We start from the raw sequence: 25,418 nt of genomic DNA on the forward strand, positions 1-25,418 counted from the left end.
AATGTTGAAATCCCTTCTCTTGATTGTTGTGGATATATTCTTAAAAATTTGATACCAGCACTTTAATGTCTTATCAAAGTGGAGAAGAGCTGAGAGGGTCCTCAGCACATCCTGAATCAGGTAGTCCCTAGTTATAGTTCCTGACCTTCTTGGTCTTCCCCAGTGCCTTACTGTTGCTTTTAGAAGTACAAGCTCCCTAGTGTATCGGTGCAGGAAATCTAAAACGACCATGAGAGGCGCCTGGGTGGCTCAGTCGTTGAGCGTCTGCCTTTGGCTCAGGTCATGATCCCAGGGTCCTGGATTCGAGCCCCACATCGGGCTCCCTGCTCAGCGGGAAACCTGCTTCCCCCTCTCCCTCTCCCCCTGCTTGTGTCCCCTCTCTCGCTGTGTCTCTCTCTGTCAAATAAATAAATAAAATCTTTAAAAAAAAAATAAAATGACCATGAACGCAAATTAGACGGTCTGGGGTCCTGTCCTTACTCTGCAGCTTAGTAACAAAGCATTTTAAGTGCTACAGATTGTAGGTGCTCATTTAGAAAATGAAAGGGGTAATTCTACATCAATTACAGATTCAACCCACTCTAACATTTAGTAATTTTCCAAGTACTTATCTTAAAATTTCTCTATGTTATTGTCATTAATTTTAATTAGGAAAATAAAAATCTGGCTTTCTTTTTTAAAAAATCAAATAGTAAAAGGGGCCCCTGGGTGGCTCAGTCGGTTAGGAAAGGAAAATATATTACTGATGACATGTTTTGATTTTTATTTCTCAGAATTCAAACGTCTACCTTCCACCTTGGTCTAAGCCAGGGAATCGTTGAGGGGAAGACAGAAGCCATGTACAAGCTCATCCAGTATCCTAATCAGGCTTCCTCCTGCCCAGTAACCACTATGGTTTAAAACATAATCTCTGGATCTTAAAGTGCTAACTTTGTACCTCCAATGCTTCTTGTTTTAAACTGGTTTTCTCAGGCTCCTCTTGAACACTATCAGATGAATCGTCGACCTCTTCAGTTTCTGAGGAGGAAGGACTCTCTACTGTCACAGTCACAGGAAAATCTGATTGCTTAGAGAAAGAAGACAAGGTTGTAGAAGAGATAACAAAAACCAGGTAACAAATATTACAGGACATTTAACAAAACTGACCTGAGGTATCAAGTCATTATTTATAAATGTCTTCCACTGCTTAGTCTAAAACAAGCAATGACAAAGTAAAATGACAATGATTTATTTTTGCTGTCACTGTATAGAATTCTGTTAAGATTAATATTTGGAATCCTCCATATTATTTTATTAACTTTCTTTCATATAAGCCAAGTGAGGAGCCAGGGTAAACATTTTTCTCAGACCAACTTTATACTGCAGATGAGACATTTACTCTCCAATGTCAGGTACAAAAAGTCTGGAAGAAAATGTAGTTTTTGGAGGAAAAATCCATCAGTAGGGGACTGATAAGAAGAATTAGAAGAATAATTAGAAAGTCAACATATCTAGTGAAAAAAAACATGAAAATTTAAAAAAATAAATCACTTACACATACACAACTAAAATGGACCCATCAAAAACCTCATCATCCTTTAGCCACCTTAAAGCAGAACTACTGTAATGGTAATACAATTCTCCTGTCAAGTTTCACTGCCACTGGAACGCAGTTCAGTATGCTGTTTCCAACATTTGAAAACTGACCTGATCATAACCCCATAAAAAGTCTACAGATCAAAAAGAGGAGTGTTGGGATTACATAACTGCACAGAAGACAAGTCACTGGGGTGTCATTTTAACCACGTGCAACAAATCCCACAGTACAGGAAAGTCCCAATGGTAGAATGAGGTGTGCACCCCTTCTTCTGGACAGGCAGGGGGCAGGGCTCACACCTGGGGTGCTCTTCTCTCAATCCAGTAGTGTTACCTTACTCAGAGCTACTATGCAGTCCCCCAGGACAAGGCAGAAGGAGAACCTGACACTCTGACGAAATTGGCTGGTTCTAAGACCATGAGGCAGTAGAACTGGGAATGTGTGTGGCCTTGGTGAGAGAGAAAGAAGTGCTCTGAGAGAGCAGAAGCTCTGGGACTGGCTTTTTTATTTTGCCTTTAGGATCTGGAACTTATACGTATAGCTCTCAAATAACATTTCTTGAAAACATAAGACATTCTTGAGAATGATAGCTCCATGTGTTGGCAGTCAAATTCCTTTCACTGGGTTAACAGGTGACTTGTGGACTGGAGAAATGTCTTCCCTGTTTACGGATGGAACCACAAGATCCCCAGTGTGTGTCATATTCACACAACTACATACCGTCATTGGGAGGGCAACCTGACAAGTTGCAAATGGATTTATTTCAGAGAGGGAAATGTTTCCTGTAGGGCTCTGTTTAGTTTGAAATGCAAAGAGAACACCCTCCCACCTTTCCCACTTAACCGTCTATATATTGTAAATATGAGAACTACATACCTGCAAATGATTATATACATCACGAGTTTTGATTAATGGAAAACCCCTAAAGAGATACCAACAAATTAAGTTAAATTGTTATTAGTAAAATAAGTAAATTAAATTCACACATTGGTGTGAATATCACCAGTTGATGCCAGTTTGCTCAATAATACTATTAATAATACATATGAGTTGCGTATAAACAAAATAAGCTCAAAATAAGGACCTGGGAGGCTCTACTATGGAGAAAATTGAACAGAATTTAGCAGACTGGCTTGTCATAACTCTCTGAACTGCTGAGGGGCGTCCTCACTTTCTACGTTCAGGATGGTTTAGACTTCCAATCTAACGTCTTTGATTAATAATGATTCTCCAATGGACAACTCCTTGTGTTCACAATGGTCTCGATATTAACAATTATCATAAAAAGAAGATATGACATCACAAAGTCATAAAACTGAAGTGTAAAGACTGGGGTCTGGGAACTAGAGTTTATGCAATAATAATTCACATCACCATTTGCAATGGAGATTATATTCATCAATTCAATGTGAGCAAGTGAACAATTATTTTACACAGTACCTACCTCAAGTCTTATTTAAAATCAATTCTTTGTTTTCTTAAGCAATTGTTAATCCCCAATTTCTTGAATACTACCCTGTAAATTACCTGAAAATAATCTACAGCAAACTAATTCACTCAGCAGGACTAAAATTATAGTTCGACCATTTAAAGAGACTTTTTTACTTCTAGTATAAAAATCGCTATGCACTGTTATCCCCTGGGTAAGTAATCAGCTAAAACTAGTTATATCTGATTTATTAAATCTGATTCACTAAAATGAGTTAAGCCAGTTGACTGAGTTAGATTAAGTCTAATCCCTACTCCCCATCCATTCTGTAGTGAACTATCCCCCAGGCCGAAAATGTCTTTTTTCCCCATTCCTTATATATCCAAGTTCCTCCTCCTGCACTGCAGGGCCCAACTCAATTATACCCGCCTTTAATGAAACCTTTACTCACCTGTACCGGTGGAGAGAATGTTTGCTGGGACACATAAGAAACAACTTGCAACTTGCAATTATAACTATTTTTTTCTTTTTTCAAGGACCTATTAGGCAGAAGCCACGTGTGATTTATCATTTTTTCCTCTAGAGAAACCAATAGAGACCTCCCGCATAATAGAAGCTCCAAAATGAAAATTTCTGAACGACTCAAGACGGAATAAATATCCTCTACCTGGTCCTTTTTGCACGTTCCGCTGTGCGCCACGGCAGGAAACCAGAGACGCCAGGAGGTAGAGGTTCAGGAGAATATTCTTTACCAAGGAAGTGTTTCCTTCCATTACTTATAGGCTTCTTTGTGGCCAATCCTATGTTTGCGAAAGCATTAAAGGACAAAATCAAGATGCACTAAATGGTGACACAGCAATTATCACATGTTCGCACTTTAAACAGGCACCTGCCAAAGATGCGAGGCCATTAATAACAAGATCATTCTGTAAAAATGCTTTGACATGGACTAGCAATGTTTACAAATCTAAGTTCTGGTAGAGTAACAAGTTATCATTTTAACTAAAATATATGAGAGGCACAAAACATGCAGAAGTAAATAAAAAATATATCCCAAAGAATGAAACAATACATCTTATGTATCATGCAGAAACATCCAGTTTATTGAATCTCAGAATATCTTTGGTATTTCTGAATCTCAAAGATAGAGAAACACTGATACATCCCTGATTCCTGCCAAAGAGAATCTGAATTAGACCAAAATTTTAATTTAAGATTAAATTTTCTATGTGAAAACAATCAAAGGAACAGGCATGAAGGCTGCTAAGTTGCAGGTAAGTCAATGTTACCCTCCGTAAGTCTGTCAACCTTCATTGCTCATTTGATTTCATATAGAAAACAAAAAAGAAGTAAGACCCAATGGATAAAAGAGCAAGATATGGAGACTTGGCCTACATTTCAGTACTAAAAAGTCAATATCCTTATATGAAATAGTAGCAAAAACTAGACCTACGTGCTAATATATTTAGAATAAACCATATATTAAAATTGACATTTAATTTTTTTACAGTTACTCAAAACAAGTAATATAGGTTTGTTATATTTATTCTTTAGATCTATTTTACTATACTACTTTAGCAGCATTAGGATAGCAAGAGAAATAAAGCATATATCGTAATAGAGGGCAAATATTTCATATAGTGTAGCTTATTGATAATCACCACATGACCTGTGTGACTTCTCTGGATAAATTTATATGCCTCTTAAAATATATAGAAGTTCCAGACATTTTTCCAAAGAAGACATCCAAACGGCCAACAGACACATGAAAAAGTGCTCCACATCGCTCAGCATCAGGGAAATCCAAATCAAAACCTCAATGAGGTTATCACCTCACACCAGTCAGAATGGCTAAAATTAACAAGTCAGGAAACGACAGATGTTGGCGGGGATGCGGAGAAAGGGGAAGCCTCCTACACTGTTGGTGGGAATGCAAGCTGGTGCAACCACTCTGGAAAACAGTATGGAGGTTCCTCAAACAGTTGAACATAGAGCTACCATATGATCCAGCAATTGCACTACTGGGTATTTACCCCAAAGATAAAAATGTAGGGATCCGAAGGGGTATGTGCACCCCGATGTTTATAGCAGCAATGTCCACAATAGCCAAACTGTGGAAAGAGCCAAGATGTCCACTGACAAATGAATGGATAAAGATGTGGTGTATATATATATACACACATACACATACACACACACACACACACACACACGCAGCCATCAAAAAGAACGAAATCTTGCCATTTGCAACGACGTGGATAGAACTGGAGGGTATTATGCTGAGTGAAATAAGTCAATCAAAGAAAGACATGTATCATATGACCTCACTGATATGAGGAATTCTTAATCTCAGGAAACAAACTGAGGGTTGCTGGAGTGGTGGGGGGGGGGAGGGATGGGGTGGCTGGGTGATAGACACTGGGGAGGGTATGTGCTATGGTGAGCGCTGTGAAGTGTGCAAGATTGGTGGATCACAGATCTGTACCTCTGAAGTAAATAATACATTATATGTTAAAAAAAAAAAGAAGATAACAGGAGGGGAAGAATGAAGGGGGGGAATCGGAGGGGGAGACGAACCATGAGAGACTATGGACTCTGAAAAACAAACGGAGGGTTCTAGAAGGGACAGGGGTGGGGGGGTTGGATTAGCCTGGTAATGGGTATTAAAGAGGGCACGTTCTGCACAGAGTACTGGGTGTTATATGCAAACAACGAATCATGGAACACTACATCAAAAACTAACAATGTAATGTATGGTGATTAACACAACATAATAAAAAAATGTATATTGTAAAAAAAAATATATAGAAGTTCCATTCATCTTGTGCCATTTTTTAATTTACTCTCAAGGAAAAAAATGTTCATATATATGTGGTTTGTACGTGTACACCTCTCCTCTTTCAGAAACTAATGCAAACATGCCATTTGTAATTAAATCCAAAAGAATTCACACTTATCTTGTGAGGAGATAAAATCCCGATTCAAGTTCCTATCTTCTTTCTGCACACATGATTACAATGTGAATGTGACAACTCACACAATTATATAACCTCTATACTCACCTGGATCTAACTATATAGCCAGGCACTGACGTGGCTTACCTCTATGTCTCCACGTAACTGAGGCAAATACAAAGAAAAGCCCAAGAAATAAAATTACTCTTAAAAATAGCTCAGTGAGCTTGTAAATTTCAGTCACTTTGTTTAATCATGCTAAGAAAAAAAAAGATTTTTCATTTTTTATTTTCATTCCATGAAGTCCTATTATATACCACCAGATACTAAAATTACAGAAATGCTAATATGATACAAATATATATTTTACCTATATACATTTCTATTTCTAGTATATCAAAATACCAACTTAGACACTCTTAAGAATGTTTTACACATGATGTAAACTTTTAATAATAATCTATAATCAGTGTGACATCACAAATCTCAGCTTCTTTGTATATACTATTTGACTACTAAAATATCAGTTTTAAAATAAAAATTGGTAGAAAAATTGTTAAGCTTTCTTTTGATTTAATAAACCCTCTTAACTGCTACTTAATATTTTGTTGACCAAACAAGTAGATTAATGGAGAATCAAAAACATACCTTTTAATAATAAAAAAAAGTAGTTTTTTTTTTTAAGGTTTTGTTTATTTATTTGACAGAGAGAAACATGGCTAGAGAGGGAACACAAGCAGGGGGAGCGGGAGAGGGAGAAGCAGGCTTCCTGCAGAGCAGAGAGCCTGATGCGGGGCTCGATCCCAGGACCCTGGGATCATGACCTGAGCCGAAGGCAGACACTTAATGACTGAGCCACCCAGGCGCCCCAAAAAAGTAGTATTTATGAAAATGTTTACAATACTATTAAAAAATTATATAATACTTAGGTTATTTTGAAATTTTCACTAATTTATTATTTATTTAAAGTACGCTCCATGCCTGACGTGGGGCTCGAACCCATGAGCCCAAGATCGAGAGTCATGTGCTCTACCGACAGCCAGCCAGGCATCCCAAATTCTTCTTTTTTTTTAAAAAAAGATTTACTTATTTATTTTGAGACTGTGAGAATGAGAGAGAGAGAGAGCACATGAGAGGGGGGAGGGTTAGAGGGAGAAGCAGGCTCCTCGCTGAGCAGGGAGCCTGATGCGGGACTCGATCCCGGGACTCCAGGATCATGACCTGAGCCGAAGGCAGTCGCTTAACCAACTGAGCCACCCAGGCGCCCCCAAATCTTTCACAATTAAAAAAAAAAGACCAATCAACTCAATGAAACCTTCTGAATTCATAAAAACGTATAACTACGAAATCATATAGAATTTTAATTTAATCTAAAATGAAGTGAAAGAAGAAAAATGGCAAATTATATTCAAACTATGTGGAATTATGTCACTATTCCCATCCACCCTGTCACCTGTGTGCCTATGCTGTCTATGTTAATAGACCACAGGAAGAGGGGTGCCTGGGTGGCTCAGTTGTTAAGTGTCTGCCTTCGGCTCAGGTCATGATTCCAGAGTCCTGGGATCAAGCCCCCCATCAGGCTCCCTGCTCGGCGGGAAGCCTGCTTCTCCCTCTCCCACTCCCCCTGCTTGTGTTCCCTCTCTGGCTGCCTCTCTGTCAAAAAAAAAAAAAAAAAAGACCACAGGAAGAGAAAATGAAAATCTCAACCAAAGAATGTATTCAAAATAATGAACTTTTTATGAAAACATAGTTGGTTAATTTTAAAAAAATGGAAATATTAGCATCTCTTCTTTAAATTGTTTCTATATTCCATAAATTCTTATAATCTGTATCAGAACATTTACAGTCTTTCCTATATGCATGTGGTTAATACTGGTTGTTACCATCACTATCATACGAAGGGAAGAGATTCCACTTTTAGCCATCGGAACACATACGGGGCATAAGCTCTAGTGGCGTTAAAAAGCCAGGAGAAAAAGTTACCAATTCTAATAGTAGCTTTTCCCTTCCGACCATTTCCTAGGATTATAGTTCTCTTTTTCTGTCTAGCAGTTTTGAATGGTTCCTTCACTGATGGAGAAGTTATCCACTGGTACTGGAAGAGAAATAATAAATAGTCATTTCAGTCACAGGTAATTTATGAGGGTTTGATCTCAATTGGAAATTAAGCTATTTTGAGTTAACAAAAGGTTTGCAATCTGCATTTCTGGGATCCCAAATTAAAGAATCACACAATGTTTTCAAAACAGAAAAGCCATTTGATTTGACTTGATTGATTTAAGATGGCAGAAAAATGCCTTGATAGTTTTATTTTATTAGGGGGGGAAAAAAAAGAAAAACATGTAATTAAAGAAAAATTCTTTCTCAAGAACTACAACATGTTACCTCTGACTTGGCGCTCCTTCCATTCTGGAGAACTTTTTTGATAACTGCTTTCATCACAGAATGATCTAAAGTAAAATAAATTGAAATTATAGTAATTGCTTCCCAATGAGTGGTTATTCCCATTTAAAAGCAAACACCAACTTTTCACATAAAGTTAAATATAAAACCCACATTATGTAATTACATACCTATTTCCCCCTTTTTAGAATTCTAATTTCTTCCTCAAAAACCTAATGAAAGTATGCCCCCTCCCATATTGCCCACAATGACTACTCTTTTGGCAGTAGCAAAGATCAATTCTCAACACTTTGTGTCTAACATGGCTTTGGATACCTTAGGATAGAAAGCAAAAGTCTGGGACGTCCAGCTGCTTAGATACCAAAAGGGCACCTGATCCATTAAACCAAAGTCCTGACATTCTCTCAAAGCTGCTCTTCTCCTCAGCGCCCCTTTCTCAGTGAGTGGTACCAACCAGTTACACGCGTCATCATCCAGCACTTGCTTCTTTATTACTATTTCCTTCATACCCCACACCTGATCTATCTCTAAGCCTTATTAGCTACCCCCTCAAAACACCACCTGAATTCAACCACTTTACCAGCTCCAACCTTCCACCCTGAGGTAAGCCATTAAAAGCCTTTATTTGGACTCCTGAGGGGAATCACAGTCTCCTGACTGGTCTCCTCATTTTCCTTCTTTATCTCTCCCCCATCCCCAGGTCTATCTTATTGACACCAGAGTGTCAATAAGATGACACCAGAGTCATCTTATTGAAACACTATTCAGATCAAGCCTTTTCTAGTTCAAAATGCTCCACTCACTTAGAATCATCCATGTCCTTACTCTGGTAAGATCGTGCCCGTGGCCAGCTCTGTGACCTCACCACATCCCACGCTCTCCCTCACTCGGTGCTCCAGCCATGGTGATCTCCATCTTTTCCTTAAACACTCTATCCACCCTGTCACCTCCGTGCCTGTGTATGCATTGCCTCCTGGTGCTGGAAGCTGCCTCCTCCAGGTCTCCCATGGCCTGCCACTCTCTTCATTTAGCTTTCCCCTCAAAAGTCGTTTCTCCAGCGAAGCTGTCCCTTGACAAATCTAATACAGCCCTATTACCCCCTTCAGGGTCTTTACCTTAAGGTGTTTTTGTACTTCCTGTTACCTAAAATTACACTTCTTACCTGCTTACTCATTTCTACCTGAACTCCGCCACTAGAACGTAAGCTCTACAAGGGTAAGACTTCGGTCTATCCGTTTCACTACTACACTCCTAGTGCCTAAAACCTGCGTCTGGAACACAGAAAGGATTCAAAAATTACTTGCTAAACTGAGAAATGAATGAAATGCTCTTTCCAGGAATGCAGAGGTTCCACAGGAAGGCAATAATTCTCTTGGTGGAAGCTAGTGCATTATCTAAGTTCATCTTGCAGCCAAGAGCAATTTACAAGTATAACTCATGTTAAGTAGTAAGTTATCTGCTAAAAACACAAGGGAAGTACAAGATTAGAAGAGTATAACATTAGGAAAGCAAACACATTAGGTTTTAAAAACTGTCAACACACGAACACATTCTTTCTGTTTTGTTATTTGTTAATCATTAAAAAAGGTGTGACATACCAACGAGTGGATTTTTTCTTACATCCAGAATGACCAGAGTTCTGTTGGTTTCGAGGGCCTTTAGTAAAGCCTTTGCTCCTTCATTGGTGAGGCCACACTGCTGCAGGTCAAGTGCTTTCGATGAGAGACAAAAGGTCACTTGCCAACTCCACACAGATTTAACATATAGACAACTCTCTTGTATTCATGCATGTAAGATTTCTGTACAAGAAGTCATGGTAGGTTTTTAATCTTGGGTATTGAGAAAAGAAAAACAGAAAAGTATACACACACATATAATGAAAAATCCAATAAAAAATTCTTGGATGGGCCATGATTATCCTGCTCTTAGTACCAATAAATCACCCAACATATTTTACAATTACAGAGGTGAAGAATAACTCTAGATAGTCTATGAGTGAAAAGCATCGCAAAAGGAGTCTCAGCTCATAATCAGCAAGGACGCTAGTGGCGTGTAAACCTCATAGGCAAAAGCTGGGTGGCGCTCAGAACCCGCGCTGCATTCTTTTGATAGGATCTTGAGTTCTAAATCACTCTTAAAGCTAATTAAAAGGAAAAAGCAAAATGGCAGATATGCAATAATTGTTAGTTTTAGAAGAAAGAAAGACATTTAAGAGGATGGAAATAATAACAAATCCAAAGAATGTATGAATAGGAAACATATGCTAAGAACTTATCATGAAAGAATGATAGTCAAGAACACTCTCTTTAAAAGGTCAAAGAACAGAACAAATGATCATCAATACTAGTTCCGAGGCTGAACAACGTTTAAACCAGGGATCATCACAAAAGCACAAGTATAAAAAACATTACATAAGAGGAAACTATCATATGAGCCCTTTTTTAAAAGTGTTGTGTAAACCATTACATTAAAGTAACTGGAGTCTTTTAAAATCCCATGACACATAGAAATAAGCCAGATATATGGAAACAATATGATGAGATCCTTATAAACTCTTACCGCAGAATGGACAAAGGATATAATTAACCAACTAGCCAAATAAATAAAAATAGTCACTACATGTCACTAGTATGTAAACTGAATACAAATTAAAACAATAAAATGAGATTGTTCCATCAGATTAGGTCAAGATCATGTAACAAAAACCTTGAAAATGTGCATGCCATTTTGACCTAGCAACTCTCTAAGAATTTAACCAAAGGAAACGAGACGTAGGCAAGGATGTGTATCAGAGTACTGTTTTTAACAGTGAAAACCTGCAAATAGCTCATATATCTAGCAAGAATGAATAAGCTTAAGTGTACTATGGTATATTCATATAATGGCACAGTCACCAAAAATGATGTGGGAGATGTAAATGTATTGACTTCTTAAGATGCTCATACTATATTAAATGAAAAATGTTTTAAAGTTTGGAGTAATCCCACTTCATAAAAAAGGGAGGGTTACTCACTTTTGTAGTGTCACAATTTTTTAAAAGTGACACAAGCCAGTGTTTGTGAGGGGAGAGGCCTCACATGCACTGTTAAGGTGGATTATAAACTGGCACAGGATTTCTGGATGGTAATTCGGCAACATGCAATAAAAGTCTTAAAAATACGTCACGGGGCACCTGGGTGGCTCAGTTGGTTAAGCGACTGCCTTCGGCTCAGGTCATGATCCTAGAGTCCCGGGATCGAGTCCCACATCGGGCTCCCTGCTCAGCAGGGAGTCTGCTTCTCCCTCTGACCCTCTTCCCTCTCATGCTCTCTATCTCTCATTCTCTCTCTCTCAAGGAAAAAAAAAAAAGTCACATTATAAGGTCCTTCCATTTTAGTAACTTAATCTATAGAACTAACGCAATGGTCACAGAGATGTGTTCACTATACATTGTTCCTGACAGAGAAAAGTATAAAGTGTCTAATTTCAAAGAATGATTAAACTATTGCACATCAATATAATGGATACATGATGCATCGTTAAGTAAAAGAGCATGAAATAGTAATTGAACCATGAATCCACTTTTTTAGTCTCTGAAGTGTACGAACACATTTATAGAAAACTAAAACACTGAAAGTACACCAAAATGTGTATTAAGATTATGGGTAATTTTGTTTAGTTACTCTGTATTTTCTATAAAGAATATATGCAACTCTTAGAGAAGCTTAAAAGCACAATAAAAGGTATTGGAAAAAATAAGGCTTAAAAAAAAAAATTCCATGACAGTGGTTATCAAGCCAGAAGCTAAGCATATTTAACATTTAAAAATTCACTATTTTCTATTTTACAATTTACCTCTAAGCCATAAATCCTCACTGAGAGATTCTGCAAAAGCACTCGCGCCCAGGTCACCAATGAGCGTGTTGCAGTTCAAAGTGATGCGCCTCAAACCAGCCATACAGTCCAGATCAGGCCTCCTGTAACGAAGACTCTCAGCCCAGATTTCTTCGTGCCTTCTCATGGTCTGATACTTCAAATATTTAACAGGATGAAATTAGGACATCTGGATAAGGTGGCAGGGTATGCGTACTGAGGATGGCTTATCATGTCAGAGATTTACATGCACATACCAAGTATATATACCAGGAGAGTCAACCCGAGAGACTGAGCAGTTGATTCTAGCTCAAGAGTCTCAGCGACCCCAATTCTAATTTGCCAGTGATTAGATTCTAGCCACTGGGTGACCTGTGGCTGATTAGTTACACATACTTTGACAATGAATTACATTCTGTAAATTTTATTTTCCTTATGTGCCAAGTCAGGGGACTGGTTCTAAATTCTGTTATTGCTGAGGCTCTAAGTTCTATCATTCTGTCCTCCAGTGGTTTCTAAACACTTGCTTGAACATCCTGCAAGTAAACTTCTGTAACGTGTATCTTATTCACTGATAAATTATACACACGAAGTTATACATTCAGTTCTGCACATATACTTCACCTACATTATAAACCACAGTTATTTTTTAAATGCTATGAAAATAAATACAGAGGTTCTAATATTTTCTTCCCCCAACTTGATGGATCTCACTAATTTAGAGTATGCACATAAAGACATATTTTCTCTATATTCATAAGACAAACTTTGGTAACAGGAAACACTGACTTTAAAAGAAAGAAATCTTATTCATACTTGAGCAACAAAAGACTCAAAGTTCCTATGCCAGTCTAAATGGAAAATCATTGGTGCTCTTTTCCTGTTAACAATAACTTATAAAAGCAACACGTGGAAATCCCAGCAAAACACTTCCATGGTGCTTATTATGTGCCAGGCACTATTTTATACAAACTAGTTCATTTAATCCTCATAATAAAGCACAGAGGCTAAGTAATGTGTCCACGGTCGTAAGCTATGAAATTGGTGAGCTGGAATTTGAAACTAGGTTATTTGGCTTCAGAATCCATGCTCTTGACTGTTTTCTATAGCTGGGGTCAATGGACCTGCTCTGTACAGGCCCAAAAGTAAATTCTTCAGCTTTGTGGGCCATAACGTTTCTGTTGCAACTACTTAACTCCACTGGTGTAGGACGAAAACAGCCACAGTCGCTAAGCAAATGGGCGTGGCTATGTTTGAAAAAAACTCTAACACCAGGTGATGGGCTGTTTTCAAGAACTAAAAATACATGAAAGTATTATTTATAATGTATTATACATTAGATCTCTTACTCCTAGGATTAAATGGATTACCTTTCCTAAATGGTAGAACCCCAAACTGAAAACTGGTCATATTCTTTCAAAAAACTAAAACTGCAATCACATGTATCAAAAGACAAAAAAGATCTGCCATCTTGTATCAAAATATTAATGTGCTTCAATCACAGAATATGTTTTCATGAAAGTTGAAACATAAAATCACCTTTAAGATCTTGGCCATGTGATCTGCTCCCTGCCATGTCAGATTACACCCCGTGAAGTTTACTGTCTTAAGAGTGATAGAGTTCTTTATACCTTGACAAATAACTAAAAGGAAAAAAAAAAAAAAACCACACACACAATAAGATGAAGAGCCTATACAGTCTGGTCAATCTTGACTTATTTGCTTTTCCTGAGTCTACTGGAGGTTTATAGCTGTAGTCTTAAAATCACTATCTACAATCTTCCCAGGCAACTGATCGATTGGTGCACTCTAAAATATGTCAGTAATAAAGGGTTATTCCAGTTTACAGGAACAGTTTAATTCTACTTAGATGCTAAAATTGAATACTCCGAACCTGGCAAACTTTATTCCCAACTAGGCAGTAAAGTACTATATACCTTTTGAGACATAAGAAAGAAAAAGAAAAACCTAAAAAGCCTAAAACTCTTCCTATTTTCATTTCCAATGATATAACCCAAACTCAGTTATCAGTTAATTTAAATGTCAACTATAAACCCAGAGTTTTATTAGGTGCTATGCAATATACTATAGGAATAGAAGACAGAACATGTCAAACTCTTAGTTCCCTCAAATTAAAATGCAGCCTTCCTTACCACCCCAGACCACTAGTGGACACAGTAAACACACTAATTCTTCAGGACCCCAATCAACAATCACTTTCTCTGTGATTACTTCCATGATACACCCCCACCAGCACCACTGAATTTGCTGGCCTTTTATATGCTCCCATAGCACTTTGCATAGATTTCCTATTTTAGTACATAACACAGTGCATTATGTAATTATGATTGCATATAGTTGTTTTAACTCTTTAAGGAAAATGATTTTTCTTGTCTTTACATTTTGCTATTTCCCTTCCCATAATTATTCCTTGATAAGAAAAAGATGAACAAAATAAAGAGAAAATATAGTATATATTTGTGTGGCTTAACATCATCATAGTGGAACTGGTTCTGAGAGTATCCAGCATGACAAACTTTCAGTGTACAGGTGAGACGAGACCAAGATTTGAACAGGCACAGGAGACAATTCAAGCAGAAAAGGTACAGACAGCAATTAACATGCATGCAGCCAGACATGAGATCAGTCTGGTGGGAGGAGACCTAAACAAGACTGAAACTTACTTTCCAAACCTCCATCTCCAATTGGGCAATTTGCAAGAGACAGGTGCACCAGAGAGGTCGATTTATTCAATCCCTTTAATGGGGAGAAAAAGTTAAAGTTTTTATGGGTTTAGTTTCCCCCAAAAGCAATTATCCAATGTTTGCAGGACACACTGGACAAGCCTTACCTTTGTCAAAACAGTTAAATCTCTCTCTCTCAGCACTAGTCCATTTAGCTCTAGGTTCCTTAGAGCACTTGATACACTTAAACAGCATTTGAGAGCTTTACATAACTGGAAGGTCACATCTTTGTTTCTTATCGCAGGAATACGACTTCTGCAAACTTTACTTTTGTCAGAACCTAAAGCAAAATTATTGTAAAATATGTATTATCACCATGAGAAAGCATCTGCTCTGTGCTAAGGCACAGAGATGACCCATCCTTAAAGGCCTCTTTACTTTTTTTTTTTTTAAAGATTTTATTTATTTGACAGAGAGAGCGAGAGAGCGAGAGAGCACAAGCAGGGGGAGCAGCAGAAGGAGAGGGAGCCCAATGTGGGGCTCGATCCCAGAACCCTGGGATCACGACCTGAGCCAAAGGCAGACACTTAACCATCTGAGCCCCCAAGGTGCCCCTTAAAGCCCTCTTTAAAGAGGAACACATGTAAGCTCAAAACGTCAACCACATGAGATACAGCATATTAACTATGTGCATAGAGGTTCCTATGAATGCACAACGTTATATCTAAGTGATGGCTTCAAGATAACCCTGAAGTTGAATCTAGAAAGAGAATGACCACATAGTCTGAGTGGGAGGTGCTTAACTGCAGAGACCTATGCAAAGACATACAAGCCTGACACCTGCTGGCCACGGAAAATACTGCCGGCGGGGACAACTAAAGGCTAGGGTACAAGGGGGAGGGGACCATAGAGGTTGGCCAAAGCAAGCCTGGGATAAAAAGCCTATGGCTTTGACCCCAAAGCTGATGACAACAGGGGCTACCACTGGCAGAGTAAGGGTGCCTCTGCAGGTTATAAAAAGGTACCTAAATCAGATAGATTAGAAAAAACACCTCTTCCTCAGGGCCAATTAGCCCCTTGGGGCTTGGCAGAGCACAGCTCAGATTTCATGCTTCCATGCAGAACACAAACTGTGCAGCCCATACACAATAATCCTGTGCTGGCGAGCCATTACAAGCATTATTTTAAGCATGTATTTTCATTTGAGAAGATCACTGGAGGGGCACCTGGCTGGCTCAGTCGGTTAAAGCGTTGATTCTTGGTTCCGGCTCAGGTCAGGATCTCAGGGTCCTGGGATCGAGCCCCATGTTGGGCTCCATGCTCAGCGTGGAGTCTGCCTGTCCCTCTCCCTCTGCTCCCTCTCTCTCAAATAAAAAAAATAAATAAAAATAAATAAATAAATAAATAAATAAAAAGACCACTGCTGCCCAGTAAGCAGATGAACTGAGGGAAACTGAGCTCAGAGGCAGCTAGCTGGTGAGGTGGAGTGCCTGGGTGGTGCAGTTGGTCAAGCAACAGACTCTTGATTTCAGCTCAGGTCCTGATCTCAGGGTTCTGAGATTGAGCCCTGTGTCAAGCTCAGCACAGAGTCGCTTGAGATTCTTTCTCTCCCTCTGCCCCTCCCTCTGCTCATGCTCTATCCCTAAAATAAATAAAATCAAAAGAAAGAAAGAAAGGGAAAGGAAAGGAAGGAAGGAAGGAAGGAAGAAAGAAAGAAAAGCTGGTGAGGATAAAGAAGCAAACCGTTGAAATCTACAGCCTGGACCCGCTGGATGCAAGAGAAAACAAAGGTTCAGTGAAGGAATTCTGAAGAGTGGTCTCTGATACATTTTTCTTACATTCAATGTGAAATATTAGGCAAGATTAAGTACAGTGGCCTTGACTTTGAGGTCTCTTCCCACTGTAATTGCTTCTGATTTCTAAGTTATTACTTTGGATAAATCAAATCCCTTCAGAGGTATGGAACAGTTCCTAACACCTGCATGAGATGTAGAGAATAATGTGACTTCTCTTCACCAGGGGATAAATTGGAATGTCCTTACAGAAGAGATAACAGGTGACGTAAAATCCAGAACCTAGAAAAGGGCCAGGCACATGACAAGTGTTCAGGTTTTAAAAAATAAATCAGTAGTCATTTCCTCTCCTGGATCTTCACATCCTCCTTGTGTGCTGGCTACTCTGTCCCAGCTTATAAACATACTCAAGTGGGTCCATTTCAAAAACCATCTTTAAGGTTAGTATTTTCTAGATCTTCTTTATGGGTTACCTCAGTTTCTCCCATACCTTCAAACATTCCCCCATAAAGCCCAGATCTGTACCTGCAGCCCCGAAACCTCTAGCAGACATGTTTGGATGCCCCACAGGGCCCTCTTAAAGCATTAAGAATGAAGTGAGATTCTCTCCCCAACCCCAATCCCCTCCTACTGTGCTCTGTGCCTCACAGAAAGGTGCTGCTATAAATTGTCACCCAAGCTTGCACTCCCCCCTCTGCTAACTGGTCACCAGACCCCATCCATGGTCTCTTTGACCTCTGAAATCCAGTCCTGCCTTCCTATACCTTAATTTGATTACAATTCACCCTCCTCCCAATCAACTGCCTTCCATATTTAGGTCAGGGCAAGCTTCTAAATCAAAAGCCCGTGTCATCATCCTTAAGTGTCGCCCACAACCTTCGGGATAAACATCCAACCATTTGATAGGACAAACAAAGCCCCTCCCTTTGTGGCCCCCACCAGGTTTCCAGTCTCAGGTCTCACTTCTTTAAACCCTAAATTCTAGTCCTGCACTTTAGTTTTGCCATATTATAGTTCTCAAACTTTCGCACAAGCAGCTCCCTCCTGCCATCTGAGCAGCTTCCACACAAGCTCAGAAAGGAGGCACCTCCTCCAAGAGGCCTTCCCTGAACGTTCCCTTCAGTGTTCTCTGCTTTGCAGCACCAGAGGTCACTTCTTCCAGAACACTGACTACTGTGCTTGGGTTTACTTGCTGTCTCCCCCAGTAGAAGAGGAGATCCTCTAGGCCAGGAGCCTTGTCTCCAGCGGTGTTTGGTGCTGGCTGAGCTCATTTGAGTGCCCGTAAACTTTATACAAACAACCTGCGTAATTTTTTTTTGGTAAAAATTATTTATTTTTAAAAATGTCAGTGTAGTTAACAGTGTTATATTAGTTTCAAGTGTACCATACAATTCTACACATTACTCAATGCTCACCACCGTTAAGTGTACTCTTAAACAACCTGCTTAATTCTAAGAACCCATGATAAAAGTAGTTTTTTTTTTTTAAAGATTTTATTTATTAGAGAGAGAGTGAGAGCAGGAACACAAGCAGAGGGAGTGAGAGAGGGAGCAGCAGGCTTCCCGCCGAGCGGGGAGCCCGATGCGGGCCCGATCCCAGAACCCTGGGATCATGACCCGAGCTGAAGGCAGATGCCCAACTACCCAGCCACCCAGGCGCCCCGATAAAAGTAGTTTTAATGCCACTTTACAAGTGTGGGGGTTGTAGTTCAAAAGTAACTTGCTCAGGCCACACAGTGTAAGTCCTGGAATTCAAACCCTAGGCTCCCTTTACATCTGTGCTCTATCCACTACAAGATGTCACTAAAAACAAAACAACTTTTTTTTTTCTCCTAACAGAGCTATGTCTTATTCAAAACGAAATGAAGCAAAATGCTGGGATGTATCATTTTTCTTAATCGCTGTGTTCTGTCAGGCTAAATCATTTAGAAAACTAGGTAACACCTGTCGAACGCTGAATGATGTCCCAAACTGCGCTAGGTGCTTTACAAACAGTAACTCGGTGCATTTTTGCAATCACCACATACAGCGCGTCCTACTGGCCCATATCCCGAATGGGAACGCTGAGACCTACGGGCCTGCAGTGACTCGCCCCGGGCCACTGAGCTGGTGAGAGTCCTAGGCCGCACGCCCGGTGTGCTGCACCCAAACCACAGCACCGGCCACCCGGGCTGGCGTCCTGCCTCCACCGGCAGCGTGTGAAATCCCGCTTCACCTCACCTACACGAGGGCCCCGGGAAGCGGGAACTACAAACCTGTTTCGCCAAGCCACGGCTGGAAGAAGCTCTTGATAGAGACTAGGGGCAGATCTTTATTAATCTTGAGGGTGCTCAGGAGCGGCGCCCAGTCCACGATGCGCAGGCGGTCGGCATTGAAGTCCAGCACGCCCTCCCGCAGGCAAGCGCGCACCGAGGGCAGTGGCACCGAGTCCTGCAGCGCGCACAGGTACTCGTAGTGCGAGAAGAAGTCGGCCGCGGTGTCGCGGCGCAGTTTCACCGAGTCGATCATGGCCAGGGGGGGCGGGCTCGGGGGACGCCGGCGGCGGAGACAATGCCCGCTGGCGCCCGGGAATGCCGGGTCGCCCACTGCCGGGCGGCTGCGACCCCGCGGCTGCGGAGGATCGACGGCTCGGCCCGAAGACGCAGGGTCTCCGGCCCCAGCTAGGCCAGCCCCTCGACGCCGAGCTCCCGCGCCGACCCCCGCCCTATGGCGCCGGCCGTTGGCTCCCGCCTCACGGTCCTCCGCGGCGCGGGACTTCGGTTCAAGCCGACGGGCGGAGCCTGCGGGGGCGGTGCGCGGAGACGTCAGTGCGCTCGCTGTGCGTCAGCACGCAGGCCCCGCCTCCCGTGGGGACGAGGCCTGAGAACGAGAGGCGGGACCTTCGAGGCGAGGGAGGTGCGGAAGGTAGGCGGTTTTCGGAATTTGGGGTTTGCGGAAAGGCTTTACTGGTCGAATAACGGTGAGAGATAGATGTAGAAGCACATTTAAAAAGTGGTAAAAAATAATAATAAAAATAAAAAGTGGTCTAAACTTCTGACAAGTGCCGTGCTTGCGCCGCCTAGGAGAGAGGACACTTAATAAGGGACTTAGTAAGGGAACGACTGAGTGGATGTCCGCTGCCGTCCATTAAATCTTTGCTGTCTGTGTTAATTTCTACAGAAACTCTTCATTTCTGTCGTTTCTGCTTACCCCACACGGTTGTTGGCATATTGTAAAGAGCTCCATGAATTCAGGACGTTATTGTGATTACTAGTAATCACTTGGTTTTGTATTGACAATGATGGTTGGCTCTCTCATAACTGTCTCCTAGGCTTTTTTCTTTTTTTTGAGTAAAACGATAGAAGTTTATTAAGTGAAGATACAGAAAAAGCTCTCAAGAGTGAGAGGGGTCCCAACAGGGTTGCCAGTGAGGGCCTTTAGGGTTGGTCTTTTATAGAAAGCTACCAGGGACTTAAATCCTTTTAACATTTCTATTGATAGCACCATTGAGCAAGGACTAGTTATAACACCTTCAATGGCTTACTTCCTTTTTAGGGTCCCGTTGGTTATTCCTTGTTGGTTGCAAGTGATTATCATAAAAAGACACCTACCCCGCACGCCCTACGCATTATTTTTTAAAAAGATTTTTTTTTTTTATTTATTTGAGAGAGAGAGAGAGAGAGCGAGCACAAGTGGGGGCAGGGAGGCAGAGGGAGAGGGAGAAGCGGACTCCCCACTGAACAGGAAGCCCCAGGCCGGCTAGATTCCAGGACCCTGAGATTATGACCTGAGCTGAAGTCAAACCTTAACCCACTGAGTCACGCAGGCCCCCCTCCTAGGCATTATTTTAAGCACTGTTTAAGTATGAAAGAATTTAATTTTCCTAACAACTCCATAAGGAATATATGATTGTATATCCACTAAGTAGGTAGAACTCAGATAATTGGCCTCCGAACATGTATTTGTATACAGTTTGTAGAATGGTGATAATTCTTTGGTCAGGCCTCAGGTGTTATGTTTACGGCATTCCTTTTCCACTGTAGAACCAAACTAAAATGGAGTCACTTATGTCAGCGACAGAATGAAGATGAACTTAGATTAAGTTACAGGAATGTACAGCTCTGCTTAGAAATCAGCAAAGGACACCAGCCAATCCCCAAATGCCAACTCTGATCACACCTTCTCTGGACTTCCTTGTTTTACTTAGCTACCCTGATCCAAATAAGATAGACGACTAGGCCACCAGTCAGCTGGAAAAAACCGAATAACTTCTGCATTACCCCATAAAAATCCCTTAGCCTGTGAGCAACTCAGAATTGATTGCTCCCAGAGCTTTAAGTTCCCTAGGTTGGAGGTCAAAAACCTTGAAATAAGCTCATCCTTCTGTTTTGTTTTATTCAGTATGTGGAGTATGGTTTTTGACACCATCCACCAGTGGGATCATTTTACCTCTTATTCATTGTACTTCACCCCTAATCCATCCTGCCATTATTCCCAGACTTCCAACCCAACTTACCTTCCCATGGAGCCTCGATGCAGATGCCTTCTGCTCATCTCTAACACTGATCTTCTCTGGACCTGGTTTCAGTGCAACAAGTTTGTTGGATCCAGTCACAGACCTGTGTCAACCTGGTCAACAACATAGGCTGTCTTATTTTAACTGCCCAGTCATTCCCATTTCTTTTTTCCATTCCTTTACTTACAGCTCTTCACAGTGGCTCTTCCAGACTTCCTCTACTCTTTTCATGTCACCACTAGACACTCTGTCCCTGCTCTCTGATCTGAAGAGGCTACCTCTTGCTTCAACAGGAAAATAAGTTTTCAGAGACAGACTTCTTCATCTTCTTTTCATGAACTCTGGCTGCCTTCCAGTCCATGCCTTGTAATGCGGCCACCACCACTTCCTGTTCGAATCCTTCCGTGACTTCGCATTTCTCTTAGGATAAAATAGCAATGTGTTTTTACATTCTAGAACGAGCTCCTTATCTTACTGTACACTGGCACTTTGAGTATCTGGTCTGCAGGGCACTGAATCCCCTGGACGTGATGGGGGCGTGATCTCTGCAGCCTTATCTTGCACCCCTCTCCCTTTCATTTTTCAGGAGTCCAGCCCACAGTGGACTCCTATCACACCTACCTACTTCAGTGGTTCGTTGTCCATGCTTTCCCCTCTACATGAAATATCCCCTTCAGTCTGCACCTGGTTAATGCCTCCTCATTCTTATCAGGTCGTGTGTCACATTGCCAAGGAAACATTCCCTTACCTGTTCTATTCATCAAGTCCCCCTACCCTAAGCTCTCATAACACCATGTACCTCTCGTTCATAGCCTTCATCACATTTCACAGCCATTTTAAGATAGATACTCACTGTATGGTCCATGAGGAAGAGATCACGTCTGTTTTGCATCTCCAGTGACTAGCACAGTTACTACATGCTATAGGTAAATATAACACTAGTTATAACACTTCTTAAATGAACGAATGAATGTACCTAATCAGTGATCAAGCCCTGGCAGGTTTTCCTTTATAGCATCTCTCATACTCCTTTCTTTTATTTGCGTTGCCATTACTCCACCATTTATTATTTTACATGTGGATTATGATGATTGCTTCAGAGAATAGTATGTCTTCCTACATTCAGGCTCTCATTACATCATTTATTACGCCTCCCAGGGTTCATGGATCATGCTATTTCCCTGCCCAAACCTTCCATGACACCGATTGCCAACACAATAAAGGCCAAACATTTAAGAATGACATTTAAGACTTTCCACAATTTGGCTTTAATTTCACTTTTCAGACTTGTTTTTAACCTGTGGGTCTAATTATCTCTACATCTTTGCTCCTTTCCAGCTCTACGTATTATGTCAAAAACTCTTCAGTCACTGCCCTTATATCTCCTCTGGGAAAGCTTCACTGAGAATTCAAGCAAGATAGGGATCCTTTCTCTCCTCTAAACTTGCAAAGTTTATTTAATAGGACACACCTGGAACTGCCATAAGGCATCTGCATCTTCTCTTCCCTGCTGATATCTAAGCTCTTTGAGAGTGGGGATACATCTCTGTGTTCTGTGTAGTTCTCAGCATTGCTGTTATACACATAGTCAACCTGGTCAGTGAATATTTGGTGAATGGATGAACGAATGAATGAATGAAATGAGCTCTCTGGCTCTTTCTCTCTTTTTCTACTTTTCAAGGTTCTGTAGTTAGTTACATTTGGACAATAGGCTGCTTCATATCAATATAATAACCAAGCTCACAGAGTGTTGCAAATAGCTGCCAAGAGCGTCCCTCCGCCACTTTAGAACAGCTTGTTCCGTCTCAAATGAAGAGCAGGATTCCATCCTTATAAGTGCCTTTGTTCACTTGGCCTTTAGAGACACTGAGGGCATTGGTGCTCTACATTCAGCAAAATGCCTATTTTGATTATAATTTTCCCTTGTGAATAACAGCTATCCAAAGATGTTCCTGTACAATTTTTCATCCTTTTGTTGTCATAAAATGTATTATAACTACATACAAGCATAAAACAAATGGAAAGAACTCTGTTTATATTTGATAAAAGTTTAGGGAGAGGTCTTTATGGCACATTACCAAACTTGTTTGGGGAAATTTTAACCATGTGAAATGTGTTGGAGAGGCACCAAGAGTTCAAGAATTCTCAAAATTTCTGAGGACACAGTTGCCTCACGTATAGGCACAGTGGCAGCCATCTATGTAACAGTAATTTGGAAGATACTGTGTTAGTCTACTCATGCTGTAATAATGTGGAACAAATCATCCTAAAACTTGGTGACATCAGCAAGAATTTGGGTTTTTTTGATGTATGGGTTAACTGTGGTAACTCTGTTTTAGACCTCCAGATTTTGGCTGGTTTTGCTTCATGGTTGGATCCATTTGAGGTCTGTCCCACACATCTGACTCCAGGGCCCAACTGTGGGGTAGCTGCCTCCAGGGCACACTCTTCTCACTGTGGCCACTGAAACGCAAGAGGTGAGCCCACTTAAGCCCATTTAAGACCTCTGCTGGCATCATATCTGCTCACACTCCATTGACCAAAACATGTCTCAGATCGAGTTGTATTTAGAATATGTGCATACATTTAAAGTTGGGTGATCTCACAGAATATTGCTCTTGGACAATATGACCTTGGCACTTTGATTGACATTTGTGTACTTGATAAGCATCACAGAAACTTTTCACCTTTGAGAACTTTATGAATTTGTGGAACAATTTCTGTGGGAACAGAGGAAGGCATACTTTAGAACTCAACTATTGTTATTGCATTGCTGGGAGAAGAATTGGTGATGATAAAGTCAATACAAATGAAAGATTTGAGATTCATATCTTCCTTAGTAACGTAACAGTCTATGGAACATTCCTGGGGACCTGTGATGGTAGCTTTATATGCTTTCTATTATATTACAGTTTGTCAAAGCCACTTAAGTAAAACATACATAATATAGTACATCTTGTTTTAGTTTTCCCCACCACTGCACCATGTATCATCAGTGTATCACCTAACAGATAACAGAAACAGAAACTGAAGGAATTCATTGCTAGCACACCTGCTTCACAAGAATTACTAATGGAGGTTCTTCAGATGGTATCAGACTCAAATCCATAACGACAAAACAAGACAAAGAATTCCAATTAAAATTATGGTGTAGGTAATTCTAAAAAAACAGTGTAAATTCACATTTCTCCTTTCTTAACTGACTTAAAAGTGCATAAATGTTATATTATTGTGCACATAACAGATATGTAGTATATTTGACAATACGGGCAAAAGAGGCAGTGAGAACAAAGCTGTGTTAGAGTAAGAATGACACTAGAGTGTAACCTGAATCCATAGGAAGAAATGAAGAGAACCAGAAATGGTAAATAAACAGATTAACCTAACAAACCCTATTAATATTTATTTGCTCTTATTTCTTCTCTCAGTTCCCTTAAAAGAGGTAAGATTATTTACAGTCATACTTATAACAATGTGTTGTTGAGTATGTGACGTATATAAATATAACAAAAGCAAAAAAGGATGAGGGAAGAGAGGTAGATAAAAGAAAAGTTTCTATATCTGACTGGAATGAAGTTAGTTTAAATTGAAGTAGATTCTGATAAGATGTAGATTGTAAGCTTTAGGACAGCCATTAATTAAAAAAATTGATAATAAATGGAATGAAATGTTACACTAGAAACTATCCATTTAATATATAAGGAGACAATGAAAGAAGAGTAGAGGAACAACAACAAAAACCCCCCAAAACATGAGACATGTAGAAAACAAAAGGTAAAATGACATAGACCTTACTGTATCAATAATAAAATTAGATGTGAATGAATGAAACAATCCAATCAAAAGGCAGGATTATCAAACTGGATAAAAAACAAAAAACATGTTATCTATAGGGGATACTCCTTAGATTTTAAGATACAAATACATTCAAAATAAAAGATGAAAAAATGTACATCATGCAAATAGCAACCATAAGAATGCTGTAGTGGCTGGGGTGCCTGGGTGGCTTTGTCGTTAAGCGTCTGCCTTCGGCTCAGGTCATGATCCCAGGGTCCTGGGATCGAGCCCCACGTCGGGCTCCCTGCTCCGCGGGAGGCCTGCTTCTCCCTCTCCCACTCCCCCTGCTTGTGGTCCCTCTCTTGCTGTGTCTCTCTCTGTCAAATAAATAAAATCTTAAAAAAAAAAAAGAATGCTGTAGTGGCTATACAAATACTAGACAAAATAGACCTCAAA

General features: G+C 40.4%; 1 protein-coding gene and 1 long non-coding RNA gene across 11 annotated transcripts in view; one reads left to right on the plus strand and one right to left on the minus strand.

The window, feature by feature from the left end:
* Positions 1-19,450, minus strand: part of CEP78 (centrosomal protein 78) — a 40,023-nt gene extending 20,573 nt beyond the window's left edge. For 3 of the 9 annotated variants that reach the window (XM_073878047.1, XM_073878043.1, XM_073878040.1), the window contains exons 1-13: positions 18,946-19,450; positions 15,066-15,238; positions 14,899-14,971; positions 13,754-13,857; positions 12,197-12,371; positions 9,961-10,074; positions 8,345-8,409; positions 7,943-8,054; positions 6,107-6,124; positions 3,673-3,805; positions 2,453-2,498; positions 1,147-1,191; positions 938-1,066 (exon numbers count right to left, since the gene is read on the minus strand). In XM_073878047.1, coding sequence (XP_073734148.1) covers positions 938-1,066; positions 1,147-1,191; positions 2,453-2,498; positions 3,673-3,805; positions 6,107-6,124; positions 7,943-8,054; positions 8,345-8,409; positions 9,961-10,074; positions 12,197-12,371; positions 13,754-13,857; positions 14,899-14,971; positions 15,066-15,238; positions 18,946-19,198 — 1,440 coding nt within the window. In that variant the 5' untranslated portion in view covers positions 19,199-19,450. The remainder of the gene's footprint in view (positions 1-937; positions 1,067-1,146; positions 1,192-2,452; positions 2,499-3,672; positions 3,806-6,106; positions 6,125-7,942; positions 8,055-8,344; positions 8,410-9,960; positions 10,075-12,196; positions 12,372-13,753; positions 13,858-14,898; positions 14,972-15,065; positions 15,239-18,945) is intronic. The other 6 variants (XM_073878044.1, XM_073878042.1, XM_025891624.2 and 3 more) reach the window with 4 other exon arrangements.
* An 88-nt stretch (positions 19,451-19,538) lies between these two features.
* LOC141370208 (uncharacterized) overlaps positions 19,539-25,418 on the plus strand; it is a 94,459-nt gene continuing 88,579 nt past the window's right edge. For both annotated transcript variants that reach the window (XR_012374075.1, XR_012374074.1), the window contains exons 1-2: positions 19,539-19,594; positions 23,525-23,662. This is a non-coding gene — a long non-coding RNA (uncharacterized lncRNA). The remainder of the gene's footprint in view (positions 19,595-23,524; positions 23,663-25,418) is intronic.

Source organism: Callorhinus ursinus, unplaced genomic scaffold (assembly GCF_003265705.2).
Source record: "Callorhinus ursinus isolate GAN/ISIS: 27379988/994484 unplaced genomic scaffold, GSC_fseal_2.0 scaffold28, whole genome shotgun sequence".
NCBI lineage: Eukaryota > Metazoa > Chordata > Mammalia > Carnivora > Otariidae > Callorhinus > Callorhinus ursinus.